The following is an 18,331-nucleotide window of genomic DNA, read 5'->3' on the forward strand; positions in this document are numbered from 1 at the left end:
TACACCACGACCTATGCGACTGTTCGGCATATAATGTTCAGAGACAGCGACTTGCGTCCGTTCTAGCGCGCCTTGACTGTAGACAAATGTCTGTTGAAACAGTTCTTGCATGCCGTCAACAGAAGACATCACAGCTGAAGGCGACGAAGGCACTGCTGAGGTTTTTAAGGGAGACGAACTTGGACAAGCGGCTCTGACAGAAATGTCGCGTACCACGCAAGAGTGACCGACTGATTCTGTGTGTGCAGTGTCATGTGCTATCTTTCTTTCTCTCTCTCCTTCCTCTCCACCTTTAATCTACCCCGCCCTGTCCCCATGTGTAGGGTAGCGAACCAGTTGTCCTATACTGGTTAACCTCCATGCCTTTCCTTCTCTATTATTTCTTCTCTCTCCAGGATCGGAGGCTTTCCGAGCTTTCTGCACCTCAACTTGTTTTGCACTGCCTCCGTGATCATCCCGCCTTTCATCAATAGACAATGTCATGTGATGACAACATCACGCAACATCATGGTGACATCAAAATTTCGGTGATATGTGACCTCATGTTGTTAGATTGTGGCGTCATGACGTGATGATCTATCTTTTTATACACTCAGGTTGACGGCGCCGACGCCGTCGACGGTGAATTCTCGCGTTTCATGAGGCATCTAAGGCTTTCGCCTTCAAATGAATTGCACAGCAGGAAAAACAGTTCGTCACAAAATCAACTTTTATAATTTGCTTTATTCGATGTGCCGCTTCACTGTTATGACGAGCATTGTCCTCGCACACATTTCTGTAAAGAACGAAGAATTCCTTGGTTTAAGTTTCACAGACTGCTTTGAAGCTTCCTAGGTGTTTCTTCTTAACCCTTTGAGGTACATGGGACGCTTATGACCCCCTAACTAAATCAGGTGTATATAAAGAGCTGCCGCATTGATTACCGTATAACTTGCACATTCGATTTGCTTAAGCTGGCTTTAACAGAAAATTACATTTAGGTCGGTGTAAATGCCATACAAATTCCACCAGAAGCGCTGCTTGGCACGCTGAAGGGCAGCGTTTTTCGCCAGGCAAAGTATTTGCGATTTCTTTAACTTCCTGTGTGTTCTAATTTTTCTGTGTGTGTTTCTAATTTTTCTGTGTGTAATTTGCTGTGTGTTCTAAGTTTTCATAGGCTTCATAATAAGTGAAACAGCAGAAGCAGTGGCTAAATCAGCACGTAGCGCACTTTATTTCGGGAAAAATTGGCTTGATATGCGCATGTCACTATGTACCGTGGCGGAACATCGGTTCTACGTTGACAGAATTGACGTGAACGCAGGTGGTGCATCCTGCCCTGGCAAATGTCACGAGAAAAATATTTCATGGTGCTTTCGTGTTTCTTCTTGTGTGTCCGTGAGCTCGACTTCGTAATTTGACTAACCTCAGCTTCTTGCCTCTAGGAAGATTGCTGGAAAGCGGCGTAAATTTACTGTGCCAGAATAAGAAGTCTACTAAATGTTCCTTGCCCATAACAGCGACGAAGGAACTGCGTTTTAACTTGACGTTGTGGGGGCGCTGGCAGCTGCTAGCAAGAATAGAGAAGAATAAAGGGCAGCCTAGGGCGTGCTCGCGCTCGCCAGGAGAGCTGGCAGTCTGGGCATGGCTTCCGAATAGTAAAGATGTCTGCTCTGATTGGCCTCCATGTTCTTTCTGAGAGCTCCGGCCGACCGGTGTCCCTGATCCTACAACATTGATGATTTGGAATCCAAGGACGAAAACGTACCAAACATTTGGGCAGAGACTTACACTAAGCACTTGAACAAACCGAGGTCCTCCCCACAAGAAAACCGTATAAGGCAGCCTGCCTCTCTCCCGTCAACTACCGCATCCAGATCTTCTCTTCTATTTATCCACGAAAGCTACAACGATTTGCCATAAGCTAATAATTACCAGTCCAGAAGATTTATAAATCATGTGGGGATGAGACTAGTGCGATGCATCGGATGGAGATTGATGGAGTGTTCACAAGACTTGAGTTTTTGTCAGCAGTCATGAACATGAATAGGGTTGTCTACGACGTACTTGTGAGAGAAGCTACTGATTACACACAGCAAAATATTTGTTGTATTCACAAAAACAAAGAAACGACGACGTTTCTGGAGTCAACTTAGCGATGAGTTACCACGCGTTGTTAGCACTCAGAAAGTGTTGCTCAACCCTGTCAAACATTGTGGTGCTTTTTATTACCAGTGCGATGCCTCTTCATCTTTTTTAGCTATGAATTTTGGAGAGAACGAGTTTGACCCGAGTTTAGAGCAGCCCAACTTTGACACAGCCTACAAAGTGCGGTCTCTTATTGTGTATTGCAATGGTCAAAATTCACTGTAGCAAGCCCGAATTGCGCGAAGGGAATTAGTGAAAATCATGCCATAAGTATGTGCAGTGCCCTTGGGCTTTACGACGGAAATAAATTGTTTCCCAAACTTTCATACAGCAAGGGCGTGTCGACCACTGCTTTTGCGTGTTGGTTTCTATAATGTACATAGTGACGTATGTGTCCAAGCCCATGACTTCTTTCTTAGAAATGCAGTATCGTTTAACTGCTTTTTTCCTTTTTGAAAAGTGAACACAAACAAAATACAATCATTGTATCTTGTTTCCAGTCTCTAGTTTTCTTGTGTACCTCCAGGGGGTTGAAGTTAAAATAAATATCTGGGCATCAGTTTCCGAGATTTCATTGAATGTTCCTAAGTAATTTTTCTAAAAGCGCAACTACTTTTTGGATATGGTGGGGTTATACTTTCGTGTGCTTTCTTACACTGGACACACTAAGAATTTCTATGATACTGTATGCGACTTCTACGTGAATATGCACTTTCAGCTTCGGGTAATCCTAGTTGCAGTTTATTATCGAACAGCATTATTTTATAGTTTCGATGTGAAATATACTTCTGGCAATACCTCGAGCACACAAACATCTCAAATTTTGTTCAACACAAGTTTTTAAAAAATAGGAAAATCTTTACCTTAGAACGATCACGTGGGTCGCATGGCGTCTTGTCATCGTCCACATGAACAAAAGAATGTGTTTCGGTGTAGCAAGTAAACTTGCACATTTGATACGTCTGTGTGAGAAGATGTCAATAAAAACACTAACAATTTTGACATTCAAAATATCAGTAAGCCGCTACATACATGACATTCGAGAAACCAGTTACCAGGACGCCCGCAAGGTTGGCGAATGTTTACCTTAGACAAAAACAAATTTTTCTGAACTAAAACTTTGCTACTGAGAAATTGGGTCTCATTCCCTTGGTTGTAGGACCGGGATATAAAAAGGGATAATTTTTTTAAACGGGATAACAACTGGTGGAATAAGCATAACCACACCGTACACAAAGTGGGTTCGCGTTTCTCCGCAATACTAGTATGAGTCACTAACCATACTACTATGTCATTCATTATTTCACTTTTCTTTCGTATCGGCCTCTTCTCACAACGTCTTCGCTCATGAATTAAAACAGATGCGGCAATCAAATTTTTAGGCGAAAACAGGTTACAATCTCGCAATGTATTATTATATTCTACTGGGTATTTGAAAGGACAGCGACTGACGTCATTTCTATGGTTTTAGAGAAGTCGTCACGGACGTAATGAGTCTAAACTCTCCAGCATGGAGGATACCTACACGACTGATATTGAGTCACTCTTTGTCGCACTGTTTACCTATTTTTGATGCAGGTATTTGGAAAATGATGATAACGGTGCAGTGTTTCGGGACCTAGCAAAATGAAATGTATTTGCAGTTCTCAACAAACAAAGGAGTACCAAGTTACGGCACTATAAGTCTAATAAACGGTAATCGTATCCTGAGCTTTACTCTGTCACTGTTTATTTCAAAATGCTTAAGCAAAAATTTGGCTGCATGAAGAGTTGGATTAATGCTGATGTTATTTTTAGCACGACACTAAATTAATAGGTGATAGATGTCATACCTCAGTCACCACAAGTCTCTCTCCTCTGGGCAAGAAGGCTTTGCACTTCTGAGCCCTTCTTTCAGCAAGCCGTGGATCAACTGGCATGGCTGGTACATGTGTGTCTGTGAACAAGCACGTAGCTTTCGGGGTGCTGCGTAAATGCATGAATTAAGATTTCTTAAGAATACGGATCTCAAATTTTCTACAAACGAAATGTGGGCACTAATGCCCAACCGACTTGATTGACCCTTGAATACTATTGTTTCGTGAATCACTTTATTCCAGCTATTTTCGTTTGTCCACTGGGCCACATAGTGATGATTCCAAGGAGTTAGTTGGCGTCTACAATCGTGTGAGAGTGTGGAATGAGCTAGAATATTTTAGAATATTTCCAGTAATAAAAATATTCCTCTTGCTATATATTTCTATAGATGACGAATCATCGAATTCGTCACCATTGAACGGCAAGGTCCCTCGCGGTGAAAAGTACAAACACACACACACACGCTATATATATATATATATATTATAATATTAATATTAAATGCGTCTATCTACGCACATTTGCACCCACAAGGGCAAGTTGCCCAGCCTGGAAAGTTGGGCTTCCTTGTTTCGGGCACACCACAATTCCTTGATTTCTTGTAATCATGGAATGTCTACCTAGTAGCTTGTTGAAGGCCAGCGGGTAATATAGCGTTATATATGCTTGTTTTCTTTTCATGGCGACCATGCTTCACTTACGCCGCGCCAGGTCACGCCAGAATCTGCGGAGCTTTGCCGATTGTTTGGTAATCATATCGACGCAGATTGCGCGCATGAGTCGAGTAGATGAGTTTGTTCTGGAAGTAACGCAAGTACCAGAAAAGCGCTGGAGCGTTCCGTCGCATAGTTCTTATTATTTGAACATGCTGCAAGCTCAAACAGCCCTTGCAGGAGTGGTTACATAAAAAAGGCAATCATGTACAGAAATGAATGCGTTGCACTTAAGTAACAAATAATTTTACAGTATTACACTTCACAACACTACTAGTTAAGCCATTCCAGTGAGAGATTGGTAAGGGAAAGAGTTAATATTTGTGTGTTTTGACGCGGCTGGAAGGTTGTCTAATGGTTGTACTGTTGTTATTTCCTGATGAGTGCTCGAAAGGATGGAGTAAATAACGTGACTTTGGAATTTGGAACTGACCGTCGTACCAGATGATCAACACAGTTAAGCTTTGAAGCTAATATAGCAGCTCTAGGTTTTTTTCACTAATAGTTCCATCGACGATTACATTTTTGACGACCGGCTACCCTTTTCGCCGTTATCGCTGTACAAAGAATGCTGCTTGAATTGCGGGTGTGCTCTGGCGGGGCACAAGTTCGCATAATCAATAAGTCGATCTTTGCCAGTGGGACTAGGTTATTCTTCACTCTCATGACCACGTGACAAGGCACATGCTGATTATCGGATTATTACATCCGAAGAGCGATATCAGTTGGTATTAGTGAACCCAACTAAAAGCAGGTATTTAAGACAGACAGTTTAACGTGATAACGATAAACATCCGTAGCATATGCAAAAAGAAACATTTAAGATAATGCTTTTGCAATGTCAGAAGTATGAAATGTTAATAGGAAATTGGTAAGCCGTTCCACTCTGTAAAGGTGGAAGGCCAGAGCGATCTGTTTAGCTCGCAACACAGAGGTGACACAGAATATCGGACAACATCCGATCACACATCTTGCAACTAAATCCGAAATGTCTGCCCACGAAATATCTTTCTGAATGGAGCGTAATCTCCTTGAATTTTTTCAACTTGAGAAGCATGCGTCGTTTTGGCGCGACATGCGTAATTTTACCTGACTTGCCGCATGCGTTCGATGTGTAGCGTGCGATCTTTCGAAGCCATTTGAGCAGTACGCGTCTTTTTTCCGCCTTCAGCGTTTTAGCGACATGGGTCGCCTCCTCTGGCATGCGGTTCGAGTTGCGTGCGAATCGTAATTGGTGAGCAAACCACACTAGTGTGTGGTTTGCTCAAGCTGTTTGGCTGATACGTCAACGTTTGGCGCCATTGTGTTTCCCTCACCAATTTTAGTGGACCAGTGGTAAGTAGTAAGGTTTGCCCAATTTCTGTGGCACGCATGATTTTGTTTGCACACAGACCGTTTGCCCGAGTCATACAGAGCTTCGATATGAAAACATGTCTCTTTATAGTATAGCGCCGTGCCTCGATACGAACTGTGTACGAAGAGCGGTCTACAAATGGTATTCATACATAGTAAAAATTGCACATGGTGTAACTGTAGCCATGTTTTCGGTGAAGGCGTTTTGATCCAACAGTATTGATTCAAAAACCATAAAGCTTCTCACTCAACCACGAAGATTGAAATTTTGCTTGAATTGAGTGAATGCTATGGCTGCTATTTGGCAACGATTTATGCCCCTTATATCCAACGATGAAATGTCATCTGCTTGAATATCTTGCTCTCGAAGAACACGGAAAAGAATGTTTGCGGGCTTCACATGCAGCGGAGAAAGAAAGAGAGAAGATGACTGTTTAAAAGTTCTCTTTGATCCCTGCAATGAACTACTCATCTTAATTGTTTCTCACACGACACTTATACGTCTTCATATGTTTTCTTCACAGTATTCTTTTCGCTTTAATTTTATATGGGCCAAACTACCATATCTGTAGAACAATGCGTTTATTTTATTTAGTCTGCCGGTCTTAGTCCCCTTGCATTTAAAGCAACAGGAAGTAATACCGCTATAGGCCTCAGCACCAAGGCGTTACAGATTTAACACCAACAGAGAAATTGGTGAAGAAGGATTGACAACCTGTATTTCGAGCGTATGGAGTGGGACGCCATGATGGTCTCCCCGGTTAGCAGCGCTGACGAAGTGCGGTGAGCACATCGGATTGTTTGTTGACGGGACGCAACCTATGAACAGCATAATGATGAGCACTTACCGCAGAAATTTGTTCACAGCAGCGATGGTGCAGTCCGAGTAGAATGGCACCGTTTGTGTCGTGGTTGATGGATTCATTACGTAACCATCCTTCGGGCAACCTTTCGACGTGCCTTCACCGTCGTGATTCGATCCGAGTCTGAAAAAAGTAATTTCTGTCGAATTGCATAGTCGGCCATGATTGACGTTAACGACATACATGAACTAGAACGCGTGAAACAGCGCTTATAAATCTATTAGCATTAAGTATAGGTGGGCGCAGTCAATATTCATTCACCGGTCGGCACACGAGTTGCGTTGTACGATCATGTTGTCGACCAAAACAACCGTTCTGACAATGTGTTCCACGTGTTCTTCTAAGAAGAAAAACATGGTTGGTAGAAATCAGCTGGCTAAGATAAAAACCGACATTTATCGTAAAAGTCTTCAGAGCCTTAACATAGAGATATTTATGTGTATGTAGCTTCGTTCGGTGTTACTGCTATGGTTAGTTTTTATAAGCTATTCAGTCAAACCCCGCGATATTCAACTTGGGTAATCCAATTATCCTTCATATCGAACTCTTTTCCAACACGAGAATTGTTTAACCTAAATGCATAGAAACTCCACGCCTACATCGAATAATAATTGTCGGAAGACATCATACATCAAACATCGGGCACTGCCAACCAGCCAGGAAGATGGCTGTTCCCCGCAAATATTTGGCTTTTCCTGGCAGAAGGGGACTTCTGCAGGCCAGGCATGTCTTTGAAAATGTGAGTGGTGGGTTTAATTAGGAGGGCTCCGCGCTGAGCAAGCAGAAACTGGAGCTTGCCATTGCGTGCTTTCTCCCATGATTCTTCGTGGAAGGACCCGTTGGCCCGTTGTGTTGGGTTGCCGGTCGTTTCTCCATCCACTTTGTTAACGCAATGGTTGCCGTAAGACAGAACAACCTGGCTGTTTTCCGCAATGCTGGCGATAATTAACATAGTCGAACAGAGACAAAATAAGCCTGGCATCGCCGCTGCGTACTTGATCCCAAGAAGCATGCTCTGTACGGTTGAAGAAGGTCGACAGAAAGTCCAAGGTAGACTAAAGGCTCTCGGCGCCCCACGCGTACGCACAGGTACGTATATATGAAGATGTTCAGGCGCTGTTTACATCGATACTGTATTTACTCACGTATAACACGCTTCAGCATATAAAATGTATTTCCAACTGTAAACTGCGCAAAAATAAAAACAAAACAACACAAAACAAAAAGTATCCCAGAGGTAAATTGCGCACCGAAATTCGCTTCGAAAATACGCCAATTTATTTAAATGCTCGGCATGGAATTATACAATATATCCAACAAATATCCCTCTTTTATTAGATTACAGTGTTTATACCGATGGTCCACCAAGATTTCAGTGACGTTTTCCGTCGCGGAAATGGCGTTGAAAAAAAATGCACACAATCACATGGCAAAGAAAAAAGATCTCCATTAACTGAAGTCGTACCCACGACCTCTCGGTCCACGACAACAGATATTGGGCATGCTATCCATTGCCCCATGGTCACACACTCTGGAGGCTTTACAAGTGCGCCTTTTATATTGCCACGCACGCTTCTATTGCTATGTTTTTGTAACTGGTCCGTTGCACGTATAATCGCTGTCTTGAGCGGCCGCGCCAGAATGTCTAGGAACATTCCAGATTGTAGTAGATTATTTTGTCAAGATTGCGCACATGACGCGAATAGTCAAAATTATTGCAGAGCTTGCGCAACCACTAGTGATAAGGCTGGAAACTTCCATGCATGATGTATAAAAGATAGCGCGTTCCAGCCATGAGCAGTTCATCGACGCCCGAAGCTCTGTTCGCCGCTATAAGCATACAATGCGTATTGCTGTAGTTCGACTCTCCGTTTCCCGGCCACGAATTCAGCCAAATAAAGAGTTTCATCTTGAACACACCTACTGGTGCCTTCGTCGACGTCACGACCCCGTGAAAATATCTCACCAACACCTCCCAAAAAACTATGCCTGGAACGCGAGCCACGAACGCGCTGGACTACCCTCGAATTTTACCCTCCCTCTCCGGTACCTAGGCGAGTGTCTCTGGCGGACGCTTCTGTCAAACACGAACATCCCTCAGAGCTGCCTCGGAGCAGCTGCCAAGGTTATATCACGTGACTAAGCGGCACGGTGGCGGCCGTTCTCCGACATCGCCTGGTCGCAACACGCGCCAGGCCTCTGAGATTGCGCTCCGGCAGGAGGCCCTCTATGGAAAACAGAGCGACATTCTAGGCATACTTTTCAGGAGGCGTTCATGTCACATATTCTTGTCAGTGTTCTTGGTCGGCGGGGTGGTGTCGCCCTCTGGGAGCGGTAAAGTGACGTAATAAATCATGACCGTGGTCTCCGCGATTAGCTCCTGCAATACGTGCTTGCTACGCGTCCGTGCCAGTTCGTACCATTCGGCACGTTTCCAATATTATAAGTGGGATTGTGTCAGCGGCTTAACACCGCGAGGTGGCGACATTAGCCCAAATGTCGGCCTCGCTCAGAGCATCCATCCATACCAAAAATAGCTCTGCGATGCGCGCCTTCCTCGCCTGGCTGTAACACCGCGCTCCCAGTTTACGCTTGCCCCGAAAAAAAAGAAATTCGGCAGATCCCGCGCTTTGTGGGAATCGGTTTCGTGCGAAGCAGTCAGCGAGTACTTCTATTGAATATTATGGCTCTGAGCCAACCGTTACGAGGCGGATCGACGTGTTTTTGTAAGTCTAGCAGCTGTGTACACATCGTGGGCTTACCAGGCGCGTCGACAACACAGGCTTTTAAAGGGTAACTTACGGTGCGACATAACCTCAGCCCTCACGTAAGAGTACATACGTCAGTATTATAGGAACTAAGTGCACTTTATGGTGCAATCATGGGAATATCATACGTACCTTTCGTTAATGTATTCCTCCGCGGTCGAGCAATGCTTGAATATAGCTTTCTGAATCATAGGATATGACGCCTGCATCGTAGAAGTGTACATATGTAGTGTTTATCGCTTTCTTGACAACTTAGACGGCCAGTACCACAGCCACAATTGACGCTGTACCGACATTACGCCTGCATAGGGCGTTTTCCCAAAGCAGTTTCTAGACCAGGCGTGGTTCTGTGGTAGACTACCTGAATGCCACAACGAATGCCTGGGTTCGATTTCTGCTGGGATCCTAATTTTTATGCTTTGCAATCGTCGGGCTCAAGGCTGCTGACGTCGGTTTTTCTAAACGATCTCGCAATTAAATTACCAATGTATGTTCTCGCCGTTCTAGGGTAGATAAAAACTATCAATCACCTGTGGCGCATACCTGTACACTGCGGAGCGTGGTAAACGAGTATGTGCCACGCGTGACTGGAGGACAGGGTTTGACTACGTACGCGAAAGGATTTGCACGTTATTCATGTCATGACCCGAGAGTCATATTCGTAAAATTCACGTACCCTCCCATGCCAATTTTCGTATACACAAAGTTAAGGAGGTGATTATGAGAGCACCCAGACGCTGGCGGCTTGACAGATAGATAGATACGTAGATAGAAACGCTCACAGTGCCACATGTTCGTTACATTAAGAACTGCTTCGCAGTTAACACACAATGCATGCATAATACATAAATACTACTACATAATATTCCATATTACATATATGCAAATATAGCTATTTCTTAACTCAGCGGAAGCTTTTAAATGCGGAACAGCGAACCTTTGGCACTTTGAGCGTTTCTATCTATCTATCTATCTATCTATCTATCTATCTATCTATCTATCTATCTATCTATCTATCTATCTATCTATCTATCTATCTATCTATCTATCTATCTATCTATCTATCTATCTATCTATCTATCTATCTATCCGCCTACTTCTGGGTGCTCTAATCATCGCCTCCTTAACTTGGTGTTGACGAAAATCGGCATGAGACGGTAAAAGAATTTCACTAATGTGACTGTCGGGTCATGATGTGAATAACGTGAAAATCCGGACGAGTACGTCGTCAAACCCTGTCCTCCAGACACGTGTTGCACATTTCCGTATACAGTAAGCCGGTATGCGCCACAGGATATTGACAGTTAATATATTCCCATTAACGGCGAGAACATACAGTGGTAATTTAAATCAGAGAGCGGTAAGAAAAACAGACATCGGCAGCATTGACCCGACGAATTTAACTAATAAATATTAGGATCCCAGCAGGAATCAACCCAACCATTCTGCGTCGCAGCCAGGTATTCTACCATATAGCCAAGCCTGTCTATAGGCTATTTTAGGGATGGCGATGAAGTGGATGGGTTTAAAGGAAGTATATATATGTGACACTACTCCCTTTTTTTCCAATAAACAAGTTGTAAGTTGCCCAGTGTGTGTCCCGTCTCTTCTTCGTCCTTGTCTTTCAAGCGCATCCACTTCATCGATATGCTGAATCAACTGCCCCAACTAAGTGCACTGACAAACTTTAGGGATGGGTTTCGGTGCCGCCATATTGGGCTGTTAAACTTGTCGATTCTTATCTTGAACAACTAAGCCAACAGCACTACGGTGGGCGCATACACACGAAGACGGTTGGGTTGGTGCATTAAGCGTTTGCTGGCCTTATCAATTGACGTCACGAGAGAGAAAGTAGGAAAACATTCGGTCAACAGCCCAAGGTGGCGGCGCCCGATTGTCTTACGTAAAGTAGTCTACAGACTGCTTTGGAAAAAACAGCCTATGCAGGCGTACTGACGGTGCAACGTCATTTGTGGCTGTGGTGCTGGCTGTCTAATTTTACAAGAAAGCAATAAACACTACATATGTACTTCTACGATACAGGCGTCATATCCTATGATTCAGCAAGCTCTATTGAAGCATTGCTCGACCCCGGAGGAATATATTAACGAAAGGTACGTATGATATTACCATAATTGCACCATAATGTCCACTTAGTTTCGATAATACTGATGTATATACTATAACGTGAGGGCTGGCCTTACGTCGCACCATAAGTTACCCGTTAAACGCCAGTATTGTCGACGTTGCCTGGTAAGCCCACGATGCGCACACAGCTACTACACTTACAAAAAGGAGGAAACATCTCCCGCTAAAGGGGACCATAAGGCGATGCGAAGCCGGAGCACTTGCACGATCGCGTTCCGTTGGCGTTCGCTGGGCATGCTACCGACCTCGCGTCGTGGAACGCGAAGAGGAACACTACACGCGTCGTGTCTTCCCTCTAGCCTGGCCGCTAATTCTCACAGGGCGTGCGGGGAACGTCGACAGGCGCGCGAGAGAGAGGCAGCGTAGGAGAGGAGAGAGAGGGGGAGGGGACGCGCATGCGCTGGTCCTCATCGCGGCGCTACGCAGGAGAGAATTTCGGCACGCCGAGACCGCATTTGAGAGGAGACAACCGAAGCAAGCGCTGACTGAACGCGCGCAGCGCTCTTCTATTTGAAGGAGAGTAGACTAGAGGAGCATATGCGCCGTGACAGCAGAAGCGAGAACGCAGGAGAAGAGCAAGCAGGTGCTGGTAGATAAGTGGAGAGAGTAACGCGCAGCTGTTAGAGAGAGAGACGGAGGAGAGTCGCGCATGCGTAGTGTGAGTGCGGACCACAATGCTGCGTGCGGATGACCACGCCGCGTTACACACCCCCGAGCAAGAGATACTTCGCATCTAAAACACGTCGATGCACCTTGTAACCCTTGGCTTAAAGCCACAAAATACAGCACAGAAGTACTCGCTGATTCTTCGCATGAAACCGATTCCCACAATGCTTGGAATATGCCGAAATTTTTGCATACGAAATGTACTGGAGACCCCGGCCGTCAATTAATTTTGCGTATACCTACAAAATTACAACAGGGTGTGGGGGGCGGACACGTCCCTTTTGTTGAGAGATAGCAGACAGGCATGAACATATGCACTAAGGTCGTGTGGGTTAAACACCGGTTGATGCCCTCCGTGTGCTGCCAGTTATGTATCCTCGCTGTTAAGAAACGACTCGTGAGACAAACGGAAAAAAATAGCAAGCAGGAGACAGACCAAAACCAACTGATGGAGCACTTACGTGTGTCCTATTTCGTGGGCTATGGTCATGTAAACGCCCCTACGATCACCGTCGTAAACTACCAACGTTTTGCGAAGACCGCAAGCAGACCCTGTAAACGCCACACCTGTAGGAAAGCACGGATACAAAGTAATTAACCTCCGTGATAATTGCACAGTCTTGCGAAAGCTGAAAGTAGTTCTTCGGTTATTTAGCGTGGTGGATGCTTGTTCTGAAATATACTTTTCATAGCCTCTATGTACAATAATAGGACGTACGAATACACCGGCACACTGAGCACCAAATTTCGGAGACCTGTTAACAGAGCAAGTCAGGAGCCATTTCTATTTTTTCCTGTCTTTCGCTCCGAACGCTGTTCATGTGAAGCAAAATCAAACTATCATTTCAAGTTAAAAGACGAGGATAGAGCGCGACCTTGTATAGCGACGTAAGTTGTGCATGAATAGTTTTTTGCAAACTTGCAGAAGTCGGGGGATTTAAATTGATGCTTGTGCCAGAATTGATTTTCATTTATCAATTTAACGCAACCAGGATCAACCTCGTGGCCTAAATGCTGGCGCGCGCGTCAAGCAAAAAATAATAAATAATGAACACAGTCTTTATGCGAAAATATGAAAATGTAGTTTGCAAGAACACAACAAATACACTATGACAGTGATCATAAAGAGAGTTCACGTGAAACAAAGCACGCCATAAAACGATACGAGAGGAGAGGAAAATAGCCTATATGGTATTGAGTTTGAAGAGAAAGACCTAAGGAACGAAAAGTTGCAATTAAATTGTATTACTGAAAAAAAATATCCGATGGCATAAACACAGAGCACTTGGACGAGTACATAAATGAAAATGGACATGAAAGCAGGACATACCAGTTAATTCTTCAGATGGATTTTTCCAGCCACCTCTAACGTAAACGAGCTTTAGACTGCAATGTTGAAGCAAAACATTCCGGAAAATCTTTTGAAGAGTTTTGAAAGACCTCAATACATGCACGCTTGAAATTTATAGCGCAGAAATCAGCATGATATTGAACGATGTTGAACAATTAGCGAAAGATGGCATCGGTAGCTCGAGACATATTTGGGCGGCGGTAGTTCTACAAATGTGACAGTCGCATTAATCCATTTCTCCTACACACTACTCTAGGTAATAGCTAGTGCGGTCAGGCATTAACTAATTAAACCACTGACGAGGTATCGTGCGTCGTACATTGTATTTTAGTTCAAGGTTCCCAGCTTCCGAGTAATCAGATAACTAAATTTACAATCGTTTCCTACTGAGCGCAGCTAAGATGCGCTGGAATACGATCGCGAACTGGTTTAATATTATATACTAGGCTGTTAGTGCTTGCGACTTTATGTATGCTTACGTATTGCATCTGACCTGTTTTACAAACAAATCACAAAAAATTGCACACGCGCGATATGAACATGAAGGTTTAGTATCATGGACAAAATTATGGCGCATGAGTGAGTGAGTACATTTGATAGGAATAACCATATTCTTATAACTTTGTCGCATGGCAAGGTTTCGCACGTGCATCAGAAAAAGCACTTGTCTGGCATGGCGTCTGTGTAAATTGTTCGATGGCCGCTATAGAGGAACAGAATTTAGGTGGCGCGTCAACCACACAATAACGGTCCATGCAACACTACATCAACAGTCTAAATTTGCCATTTTCATGAGCAACATTCTTAAAGGATGCTGTATCATTTGGCATAAGAATGTTCCTGTTGTTACCAGAGTTCTCGTGTTCATTTTCTTTGGGGGGGGCGGGGGGGTTAGGGCGCGGGAAATATTGATGACTATCATAGTACAGTTATTTCTCCGTTATAAGATAATATGACGTGCATCTACCTTCTACACTAAGCGAGCTCGGCATATCAATCAGGTACAAATTAAATCGCCAAGTTTCGCAACCAGTATCATTGAATAAAAGGAATGAAACACCATTTGCAATCTCGATGTATGCGTGTTTCCTGAATGGTAAGCTCGCCAAGGCTCAATAAACGTGCTTCCCTAAATGCCTCATGGTAATGGGCTTTTTCAGTATTCTCACTCGGAGTAAACCGTTTTAGCATTTGTTTCCAGTGCGAGTGGCCGCACTGGAAATGCGTTCAGACGCAGCAGGTAATTCATTTAAAAACACCGTGGTCACAGCTCTAAAGATTGATGTCACAACGAGGATGTGCATGATTTTAGCGGAAAAACATCGGTGTATTCCTCACTCAGTCAACAGCAATATGATGTCTGCAGTCCACATATGCATGCGCGGCCTCGCATAAGAATGTAGCCTTTTCATCGTTTCAGGTACCAGAATTTCCCCTTCTTTTGTCTTTTGCAAGTAGCCTTCTTCTCCCTGAAAGATTCGTTTCGTTACACAAATGCGGTGGCGAGACTCATTACACTCACCGATCGATAAGTGTGACATCCTTTTAGAGTAATAAAGCCAGGAGGTTGAAGAGTGCTTAGGATACCGTTTACCTACAAATGTAGAGAGCGTCAAATGAACTAGTTCTTTGCAGTCATGCACTGAGCGTATCATATCTCGTCAGGAGTTAGCCGCCACGGTGGTCTAGTGGTTATGGTGCTTGACAGCTGACCCGAAGGTCGTGGGATCGAATCCCGGCCGCAGCGGCCGCATTTCAAAGGAGGCGAAATGCTAGAGGCTCGTGCATTTAAATTTAGGTACATGTTAAGGAGCACCAGATGGCCAAAATTTTCCGGAACGCTTCACTGCGGCGTCCCTTATAATCATATGGTGGTTTCGGGACGTAAGACCCCCACAATTACTGCATTAATCGCCAAGCGTTGAAACATCAATAAAAATATGATTGTAATTTTGTCGCTTTTCAAATTATCACGTCACATGCACAAATCAGATTAGCTTCAATTATTGATAGATGACGTTTTATATCACCAGAGCATGCAAAGTACAGATTGAGCAGAGGAAACAGGTGAAGTGTCACATAGTGTTCTTTATGATAAAGTGAAGGTGTGCAGTGTTTAGACAGATTAATTATTCATAGTCGCGCTTGAGTACTGACAATATCCCAGGAATAGTATACAGATAGGGAGTTCCACTATGTGTAAGTGCCAGAGCGGTGTGGCTTACGTCAAAGATTTGCCAGAGCCTCTTCGACAGATTGAAGTTTTTTCCGTAATTCAAACTAATGCAGGGCCGCGTGAGCATTAAGGTGCTCACTGTAGACTAAACTGTTCATCAACTATATTTCTCCCATTGTGTGAGAATTTCGTAGCTTGGTTATTTTGGTATATACGATTCGTATATTCGCGCATGTATGAATATTGCCACGTGCGTTTATTATCACTTTTGCTGTATTAGGTTTTCGCCCACAAAGACTGTCAGAAACGCCCAGCGCAAACCGCGCCTCATTGTTCCAGAAGCTTCGCGATTATTGGAGATCGTTTTGTTAAGATTGCGCGCAAGACGCGAACACTCCAGCTTATTCTAGAGCTTGCGCGACAACCAGCGATAACGCTGGAATATTCGACGGCAGATATATAAATGCCGACGCGCTTCACCACTTGTCAGTTTTTTTTTTTTTTCGACGGCCGACGCCGCTATCAGTGTGGCAGTGTGCGTCGCTGTAGTTTGACTTTCCGTTTCCCGGCCACAAGTTCAGCCGAATAAAGAGTTTATTCTTGCACACGCCGCCTGCTGCCTTCGGCCCCGTCACGACCCCGTGACAATATGTTGGAAAAAAAGAATGGGCTCCTACTATGCGGACGCCATTGCAGCCCCGAGAATTTGTTGCAACATGTAGTTTCTGATTTCTAATTACTGTTTAAATTGTTATTATACCTTGTATGTAAAGTTATTTTGTATATGTACGCGCTTAAGCAATCTTCAACTCGCAAATACAGTTTTTTAAGTGAGCAGTAATTACTTGAATGCTCATGTACTATGAAATGTGACTTACTAATACTAGCTTCAGCAAAAGATATGCATTTCTAAGGACGAGAGGACGCGCCAAATAATCAGTGGAATTTTGAAGAGAACTTCACTCTTATAAGCATCTAGCGGCGTTAGTGAGCAAGATTACCTCATTGAAATACAATTTACATTGTGATAAATTTAACCCACTTTTTCAAACATACCGCCATCTTCGTGTCGCAATTCTGTTCTCGAGAAAGCATTACGAATTTGTTTTAGGAAGTTCAGAATAAACAATTAGGAAAATATCATGCATCGTGCAGCCATTAATGACTGTCTCTTTCTTACTTTCAGATATGCGAACAGAGTAACCAGAAATATTAAGAAAAAATATGGTTGATCCCTCCGTCATAGGAATCGGAATAACACGAAAGTAAAACGTGCCCTTATAGAAGTAACTGAATCTTTACTGTACATTGATATAAGAGTATTTGCACAATGTATATTGATGTCTGGCAGCTATAGCACCGTTTAACGTGGATGCACCCACTTGGATGTTTGGTGGTACATCTCCATGCCGACGACTAACGTCCATGTTCAATGATTAAACAAACCCTTGTGGTAGCTGTAGTAGTTAACGGTGAAAGCGTAATCAGAGAACGAGTTGTGATAGCCAGATGAGCGTCGCATATTGGAAGCAGAACTTGGTCGCCATCGTGCGGCATGTTAAAATGCGACTGAACACCACGGCCGCACTAGAGGGAAACGCAAAGCGCGTCGGGCCTCCCCGGAGCCCGGCCACAATTTTTCTCGGGGCGAGCGCGTTGGCGGGGAACGCGGTTTTTACAGCCAGGTGAGAGTTGGTTCTAGTTCAATATACAGGTGAGGCAGGCGCGCGTCGCAGAGCAATTTTTTGTTTGGATTAGCGAGATGCTATGAGTGAGGCCGACGCGCTTACGACGCTTGCGTTAAGGTCGCCACCTCGCGGTGTGTTAAGGCGTTGACAAAATTACACTTCTATTGAAAACGCGCCGAATGGGACGAACATGTAACGCCTTGCAGGTGCGAATCGCGGAAGCCACAGTAATGATGAATTACTTTACTTTGACGCTTCAAGAGGGCAACACCACTGCGCCGACCGGGAGAGTGGTAGATATAAAAGGCGCGTTTGTCAAGCCTCTATAGTCTGTGACCATGGCGCAGTGGATAGCGCGCCCGGCATCTGTTGTTGCGGACCGAGCGGTCGTCGGTTCGATTCCCGTTGACGGAACTTTTCTTCTTTGCCATCTGATCGTGTACATTTTTCGACGTCATTTCCGTGACGGAAATACGTCACTGAAGTCTTGGTGGACCCCGGCATAAAACACTTTCGTGTTAAAAATACCTTGTATGCCTCAACAGGTTTCTCGAGCGCGTGTTCATTAAGTTCGGGGGATTTTCGTGCCAGACGCAGTACTGCATGAGGAGGAAGCTTGTT

General features: G+C 44.2%; 1 protein-coding gene across 1 annotated transcript; it reads right to left on the reverse strand.

Moving 5' to 3' along the window:
* Positions 1–691: 691 nt before the first annotated feature.
* Positions 692–15,436, reverse strand: LOC119402758 (zinc metalloproteinase/disintegrin-like). Its single transcript, XM_037669836.1, has 8 exons — positions 15,369–15,436; positions 15,185–15,315; positions 13,826–13,881; positions 12,957–13,062; positions 6,899–7,036; positions 3,960–4,092; positions 2,991–3,089; positions 692–775 (listed from the first exon to the last, which is right to left on the reverse strand). Exons 2-8 carry the CDS (start codon positions 15,256–15,258, stop codon positions 746–748), a joined length of 636 nt encoding a protein of 211 aa, XP_037525764.1. The 5' UTR covers positions 15,259–15,315; positions 15,369–15,436; the 3' UTR covers positions 692–745.
* Between the last annotated feature and the right edge of the window lie 2,895 nt (positions 15,437–18,331).

The sequence above is a fragment of the Rhipicephalus sanguineus genome, chromosome 8, assembly GCF_013339695.2.
Source record: "Rhipicephalus sanguineus isolate Rsan-2018 chromosome 8, BIME_Rsan_1.4, whole genome shotgun sequence".
Lineage (NCBI taxonomy): Eukaryota > Metazoa > Arthropoda > Arachnida > Ixodida > Ixodidae > Rhipicephalus > Rhipicephalus sanguineus.